The 8402-nt window shown below is 34.9% G+C and overlaps 1 protein-coding gene across 1 annotated transcript in view; it reads left to right on the top strand.

The window, feature by feature from the left end:
- The first annotated feature begins 601 nt into the window (after window positions 1-601).
- Window positions 602-8402, top strand: part of LOC112019625 (putative 3,4-dihydroxy-2-butanone kinase) — a 32581-nt gene continuing 24780 nt past the window's right edge. Inside the window, exons 1-8 of the mRNA XM_065760481.1 lie at window positions 602-787; window positions 891-954; window positions 3019-3131; window positions 3245-3292; window positions 3532-3603; window positions 3735-3824; window positions 4424-4597; window positions 5204-5287. Of these exons, the coding sequence (XP_065616553.1) occupies window positions 617-787; window positions 891-954; window positions 3019-3131; window positions 3245-3292; window positions 3532-3603; window positions 3735-3824; window positions 4424-4597; window positions 5204-5287 (816 nt within the window). The 5' untranslated portion in view covers window positions 602-616. The remainder of the gene's footprint in view (window positions 788-890; window positions 955-3018; window positions 3132-3244; window positions 3293-3531; window positions 3604-3734; window positions 3825-4423; window positions 4598-5203; window positions 5288-8402) is intronic.

The raw sequence follows: 8402 nt of genomic DNA, 5'->3' as shown, positions 1-8402 counted from the left end.
AAAATAAAAGAGAGTTCTTATGCTAGAAGGAACCTGTTTTCACTAGTAAACAAATTACTTTCGGCAATGGCCACTAATCAAAGTATTTGATTCAAAAGTCATCCAGCCAAGATCAAGAAGGTATCACTACATGAAACTTCATGGGCTAAAACAAAAGAAGAAGAAGTCCTTCCTTCATTGAATTTGGTGTTAAAGAAAATTTGATCTAATAACAACTATCTTGTTTGCGTGGGGTTGTATAAGAATTCTTTAATGTCTTGGTAGTAAAAAACAAAAAAAAACCACATCCATCTTGGCATACGTGAGGGCCTTAAAATAAAAAAGGTCCTAAGTTATAGTTGGATATCTTGAAAAAACAATTTTTGTTCTGTCTTGACCTTAATATTAAATTTTGGGTCCTACGACTAAAAAAAAAAAAACCGTAAATTCCAAAAAAAAAAAAAAAAACCTACAAGGACAAGGTAAGGGAAAAAAGGAGCTTAAAGCTATCTTCCTTTCTTGAGAAATATTATGTCCTTTTTGTCTTTCTTTTGGAGTTATATATGGGTAGTTATGGAGTTGGTCTATGCCCTTGTGTAAGTACATCACTCTTTTGTTTTTTTGGGCTTGGCAAGTAATGTGGCTAGTTACAATAAAAGAGAATTGCAATGTAGTCTTTGCTTGTTGGAAAAAATGGGTTTTAATTGCTTGTCATTGTGGTTTCACTGTTGCAGATGTGGTAACTGAGTTCATCGAGGGACTTGTGGAAACTTATCCTGGGCTGCAGTACTTAGATGGTTTTCCAGAGGTGATCATTTTCTCTTGACTTTTCTTCTATAATCAATGAGAAGCAGCTTATATATATAAATGTAGAATTTATAATGATACTTTCCTGCTTTGTGGGGATACAGGTGAAGGTTGTATTACGTGCTGATGTTTCAAGTGCAGCATATGATAAAGTTGCAATCATATCAGGTTTTAGACCATGAAAAATATTAAATAATTTTTTGATTTTAGTGTTGTAACTTTGATCACCCTCTCTTAAACTTTTAATATCATCTGTTTATGGTAATTTTCTGGCCTAGAACAGTTGTAAATGCATGTTTGATTGTTTTCCATAGTTTCCCTTGTCACTTGTACGGTTTAAAGAAGAAATGGCAATCGGGAAAAGTTATCCTTTTTTAAGGATAATAGCCTATTGCTAGCATGGAGATATTATTTTATTGAACACTAATTCCTTTTCTATAAATTGATATTGACCTGAGAGTATTTATTTGTGCTTGCCTTTTATTGCATTTTTTGTTTTGCAACTATTTTAGCCGATGGTAGGGCATGAATCTAACAACTTGTTAGTTAATAGCATCTAACTTTTAAAACAACCCCTACATTCATAGAAATGGTTTTGGCAAAAGCATCAAAATGCAAACTCTGTGGAAAGATTTTTATTTTTTTTCCCCAAGTAAATGGGTCTTGAAAATCACCCTTGTCTGTTTGGCAAACAGTGGTTAGCTTTTTGCTTTTTATCTCTCCTTTTACCAAATAAGTATCAAAGGTTGCTTTTTGTCTCACCTTTAACAATTAAGCTACCAAAATTAGGTGATGCCAAATTGGTAAGCAGAAACAAGTACTAATTCTATTTATTTATAGGCCTGTAATATAAGATTTTTGGTATCTCCCTTTTCTGATTCCTTTGCTGTGAGTTTTCCCCTTTTTAAAATCTTAATAACAAAATTGTTGGTGAAGATTTGCAATTGTGTTTTTTAATTACCCAAAAAGACATGTGAGGGACTAGATGTTATGGATTATTGTGCTCAGTAGAAATGATCCTCACAATTAGCATGAGATTAGTCATTGGCAAATATCAACTTCCTATGAAGGTCGCATTCTTTTTGTGGACAGCAACTTGGAATCGGATTCTTACGTTGGATAATCTTATGCAGAGGGGTTTGCTATTAGCGAATCAGTGCTGTATTTGCCAAAGGGAGGGGGAGAATCAGTAGTTCATCTCTTTCTGCATTGTGATGTTGCCCATGCGCTGTGGGGGATGTGCTTCAATTGTTTGGGATTCATTGGGTCGTGCCAGAGTCGGTTAAGAATTTTTTATTTTTCTGGAGAAATTGGCTTGGGGGAAGCATGGTTCGGATACTTGGAACTTAATTCCGGGATGCTTGATGTGGATTGTTTGGAAGGATAAGAATCGCCACTCGTTTGATAACTCTGAGAGCTCCTTGGATCAATTAAAATCTGGGTTTCACTGCACTCTTTTTGATTGCTCTAGGTGTTAGGGTTTCGCTGATTGTTCTTCCTCTTTTGATTTTCCTATTTCCCTTGGACCTCCCTTTTGATTTCTCTGTATTTTTGTTTTTTTTTTTTTGTTCCTTTGTATTATTTATCATGAACCTAATGCCTCTTTTTTATGTTTAATAAAATTGCATCTCTTACTTATAAAAAAAAAAGGCATGCTATGGATTGTTATCCGGTTAATAGTAAGAACCAACTTATTTCACACAATTAGATGCCATTTCTGCTGTGCCTGATAGCTTTGACAACCTTTTTTCTACTTGGTCTGTGCTCTTTTATTCATTATTTTCCCTTCTATATCCATGATGGCGTCTTTTTGGTGAAGAGAGAGAGAGAGAGAGAGAGAGAGAGTGAGTAACACTAGGTAATTAGTGGAGGTTTTACTGGGTCATGGGTCATCCAAGGAGATAAAGAAGTTTAACTAAAACAGGAGTCTGTCTAATATGCAGTTATGTATGATAACTAGAATATGAAAATTACACTCTTGTTTCATGAAAACTTTTTACTTTTGAGGCAACGATGGGGCTTATGGGCCTTGGAGCTATGATTCCAATCCATATCTAATTACTATCACTGTCCCTTTTTTAATATAATGCATGGAACAAGTCATTCTTGTGCATCTTGTCAGTATTTGGCCTTTCACATGTTTCAAGATAGTCTTCTTACATTCAATTACTGCCCTGCAAATAAATTGCGTATCCTAGGGAGCCTTTCTTTATACTGTTCTATTCCAAACAGGAGGTGGAAGTGGGCATGAGCCTGCACATGCTGGATATGTAGGGGAGGGGATGCTGACAGCAGCTATTTGCGGGGATGTTTTTGCCTCTCCGCCAGTAGATTCAATTCTTGCTGTACGGTTTGTGTTTGTATTTATTCTTATATTTGGAAGCGCATATTCATCACTTTGTCAATAATTATATCACTCTTCTTAGAAAACTCTAATATAACCTTTTTTTTACTTTAGGGCATCCGTGCTGTAACTGGTTCTATGGGATGTCTTCTGATTGTCAAGGTATTTTTATTTTCTATGTAATATCTTAATTACTTTTAGATTTCTACATCAGGGTTTGTGGAGGCGTCCTTGTTCTAGGTATCTAATGGAATTTCTTTCGGAAAAGTGATGCTGATTCTGGATAACTTGATGAATGGTTTATGGTGTGAATGTGGTTAACTTGAATAGAATGGTTTGATTAATAGGAGTCGTTTTATTTTTGTGTCTTGATTCATGGTGTAGTGATCTGTTATTGACAGAATTATACTGGAGATCGTTTAAATTTTGGTTTGGCTGCTGAGCAAGCAAAATCTGAAGGTTATAAAGTGGAGGTATTGTTTTCATTTAATTTTTCAATTCAAATCATCTTATACATGTTTAGATCCCTGAACACACCCTCCCTCCTCCCCCCCCCCCCCCCAAAAAAAAAGTGTAATAAAATTTCTTTTCTTGCACCTTGTAGACCGTGATTGTTGGGGATGATTGTGCTTTACCTCCACCTCGAGGCATAGCTGGACGAAGAGGATTGGCTGGGACTATTCTTGTTCATAAGGTTCACTCTCTCTCCCAAAGCACATAACACAAAGGAGATTGGTGGCATGTCCATTTGTGTGGACAAAGAGAATAGACTCCTTGCTCTTTTTCCCTCTCTCTCTCTCTCTCTATATATATATATATATATATATCCTTTTTCTGGATACTTCATATAGAAAATTTTCTATTCTTTAGTGTGCTCTTTCCTTGTCATATTAATTTTTTCCGCAGTAAGATTCTTTTTGAATATTTTTCAATAGTTATTTTAATGTATGTGTTCACTGGGTGAAAAATTATGAATAAGGCTATTCATGAAGAGTATGAATCTTTCTTGATCATAGATCATACATTCAGATTCTGGTTTATAAGTTCATTGTATCAAACAGGAAAATGAAAAGAAAAGAAAAGAAAAAGCTAAAATAAATTATTATGTCAAAGTTTTCAATGAGATTCTTCTAGTATGCTTTTTCCCCTTTGGAGTCATGGCTTGTTATATTTAATTAACAATAGAATCACCAGGTTATTTTTTTTTATCGGTAAGTAAAATCGTTAGGTAATTTTTAAAAGTTTTTCCCCACTTAATTAGTCCTACAAATTCTTACTCTTTGGGAAAGACAGGTTGCTGGAGCTGCTGCTGCTGCTGGCCTTTCACTTGCTGATGTTGCTGCAGAAGCAAAATGTGCATCAGAAATGGTTGGAACAATGGGTGTTGCGCTATCTGTTTGCACACTGCCTGGACAGGTTACATCAGATCGTTTGGGTCCTGGAAAAATGGAACTCGGGCTTGGAATTGTAAGTGAGTTTGGGTGCATAAACTTATCTTTGAGATAAGAATTGAAGTCTTCATTTAGGTTTCAAAATTATAAATTTCTAGTTTAATTTAAAATAAGCTGGAGTTCATTCTCTGCTGAACATATGCTTAGTTGATTCTTTTTGATGTATGCACCTTTTAATCTGGCTAACATTTACTGGTATTCTCCATCAATTGCTTGGTTCTTTTTCGGCTTCCAAAATAATTATATTTCTTGTTTCATATTTACATATTAGGCATGCATAGTCTTTTCAATAAAATCTTTCTTACATATAAAAAAAAAAGCATATTAGTTGTACTTAATGATAAATTACTAATTGTCTCAAAATCTTAAGTTATGTGAAGATGATGAATTTAATCTTTTAACCATAATTCTAACATTTCCCCTATTGTGTGGGCCCAAACTCCGTCTTAAAAAGTATTTTAACTTTTTAAATGGGAGGTAGATTGGAGACAAGGATTGAACTCAGGATCTCCTATTTTGATACTAGGATGAATTACATTGTCCCAAAAGCTTAAGTTGTTAAGAAATGATGAATTTAATTATTTAACCATAATTATAACACTAAACACGCATTTATTTACAGCATGGTGAACCTGGTGCTGCAATGGCTGACATTCAGCCTGTGGATGTGGTGGTTTCTCATGTTCTTAATCAGATACTCTCACAGGTATGTCCAAGTATTTAAGGTTCAATTCTTCTATTAATATATAACATGCTCCTCTTACTGTTTTAAACAAAAACTAAATTTGTGTTTAATATAGCTTATTCCACAAAATTATGCTAATGATCTTTGAATCAATTGGTAATCCCTTACCTATGAATAAGAGGGGGAATGGGGGGACGTCTAGTCCTTTGGCTGCCTCAAGGCTGGCTGGGTTAGGTAACTTGGGTCATTGTTTAAAATTGGTATGGTTGTGTTACTGGTTTCTTCCTGTTGAAAGTGAGAGGAGAAAAAAAAGTGGGGGGGGGGGGGGGGGGGGTTTTTTAACACACACACACACACAAAAACATGACAGCCATATGATAGATTTGTAAGGTAAAATGCTGGATATTAACCCAAGTAAAGATCATTGAACAGCGGTGGAAATAAATAATAACATGTCCCATAAGAACAATGAGAAGTACTGGCAGCAGCTTCTGGGCACTTCAGGGCAGTCATTGAAGACACATGCATAATCTTGTACTGTGAATAATCTCTATCTCCAAAGATGTTAATGCTGCAATTAAATTACATTCATGGATACACTGATACTGAAGTAACCTTTCACCCCCAATAAAATCTAGACTCGGCAGTGAGAAATGTAGGTAACATGTAATATAGTTGATTTTCTTTTAGGCTGTCAACATCATTGATTGTATCTTTTGTGTAGATGAATCATAGAAAATTTTAATCCCATAGTTAACAAATTGATACATGTAATAAGCACTCAATAACCAGCGTAAGTGTCTCAACCAGCTGTCTCAGTCTAAAATTCCAAACCTCGTAGGAAAATAAGCCAAGAGAATTAAATCATGAGCATTACCAAACTTTTACAAAGAATGACCTAAATGCAACTAGACTTGTTTTGAAAGGCCTAGCTGAGACACTAGTCTATAGTCATCAAGAACTAAATTTTTCACAAGCCTTACAAATACACATCAATATAATTCTGTTACGGGCGTAAGCTAATTAACTGTAAATTGCAATAATATTCATTTGTGACCAATGAACTCTGCAACATTAACAAAGAGTTACACCTCGTATAATTTGAACTAACTTCTTTTGTGGGCATGAACTAATTCAAATGACAATTAGAAGCCGAGTTTTCTTTTTTCCAAGCTGGCAAGCACACACCAATTCTGTTCAAACTAAGACAAACCCAATTGTTGTTGCATACATTAATACTAGGTTGAATTCATTAAAGTCCTTACACATGACTTGGTTCCCCAAAAGGTCAAAAACACTTAACGCAAACAAAAGTAAGAACTAGGATGCTACAGTAAAACACCATATCCAAATTGGGTGTTCTTTAGAACAATCAAATTCGGACCAAGGTTGTGATTACAAAGGCACATATAAAATGTAAAGTTCAAAAAAAAAAAATATATATATATATATATATAAAACTTATACCTGGTGAGAGGCTGAGCAATAAGCAACGGCTCCGCAACGGTGACAGCGTTTTCTGGGTGGGCCCAAACAACGAGTTCCCCTGCCTTTTCCGGCGCACTCCATTGTTGTTGTTGGTTCCTCTTCTTGGGTCACTACCTTCACAGCTTTGTCACTTCCTTGTTCTGTTTTTTTTTTTTTTTTTTTGATGGGCTTCCTTGTTCTGTTAATTCGCTTAAATGGAACAGAGCCCAGATGGACAACTTGAGGCCCAAATTCGATCTACATTCATCTGGCTCAAAAATATAGCCCAGCCCATTTAGATGTTTTAGGGAATAGAATTGAGGCCCAAAAAAATGAGAAGGTATAAAAGGTGAATGACCCAAAAGAAAATATATAGAAAACTATAATGTGCTCCAACTTGCACCTCTTGGTATTTCTATTTGAGATATCCAGATATAAATCGCTTGCCTCTGTTATATTATTGAATCATCAAAAAAAAAAGGAGATTAGATATATCAAACTCTTCTAAACTGAAAAACATGATAAAGAATATATTTTTCAGGAAAAATTATCCCCCCTACATATATAGAGAAGGAAAACTTTTTCAAAATTTGTATAAATGATTGTATCTTTAAATTTTACATAAGCATTATAGTGGGTAAAAATTTACTCAACACAATAAATTTGGCATGTGACGACAGAACTTTTTTTAAACGAAAATTTACCCATTTTTTGTTCATCGACAAGAGAACTACGTATATAACTTGAAAACAACAATCTCATTATAATATAGTCAAAACACTCATATTTCACACCCTATTTACTAAAAAGGCTATTGGTACTTCCGTACTTCTCAAGTCTGACGCTCAACTATTGACTGTCTTCTTAGAAAGTGTTCTCTCTCAAGTCTGGTGTGGATGGGGTATTTATAGGTGGGTTTTAAGCTCTTACCCCAAAATTAGGGGATTGAGAGTTAGTTCCAATCCAATCTCCCCAATGCTGCCAAGGTGAAAGGATGGCTATAGGTCTAATCCTACCTTTCTCACTGTTCAGATCGATCATTTAGCATTTAATGTTGGCTGGTTGTCAATGACTCAATAGGCGACAACAATAAATATGGATGAACAATTAACTTTACATTGAGAATTCAACCCGAGGAAATGTTGATCATAGCTTGGTCAATCCCAATGAGGCAATGACTCTACTTCAAACTTCTGTTGTTGTACCATGAGTACGTTCGAGTCAGCTATGCTTCGAGCTTCACAAGGTATATGGGATGGAAGTTGCTGAGGAGCTCCTCCCCAAAAATTCCACTCGAGAAAAAGTTTCATGGGATTTTCTATTTAACCATCGAGTTATTTGATTAAGCATCTTTTATTGTTGATAAATTAAGTAACTTAAGGGGTAAAGTAGTGATTTTAATGATAAATCAAGGACAAATTAGAAATGACACTTAACAAAAGGTGAGATCCACAAAAAAAATATATAATAAATCAAGGGAAAAATGGATATTATTGCATCAATTCTGTAATGCTTATCACAAAACTCAAGTAAGAGATAATCATTCTATAAATTTTGTTGAAATTGGTGTAATTTTTCTTAATTCTTTATTAAATATTGGATAAATATAAAGTGTCCAATAACACAATTCTTCTTGGGGGGGGGGGGGGGGGGGGGGGTTTTTTTTTTT

This window comes from Quercus suber, unplaced genomic scaffold (genome assembly GCF_002906115.3).
Source record: "Quercus suber isolate HL8 unplaced genomic scaffold, Cork oak 2.0 scaffold_369, whole genome shotgun sequence".
NCBI lineage: Eukaryota > Viridiplantae > Streptophyta > Magnoliopsida > Fagales > Fagaceae > Quercus > Quercus suber.
This window is presented reverse-complemented; position numbering and strand designations above follow the sequence as displayed.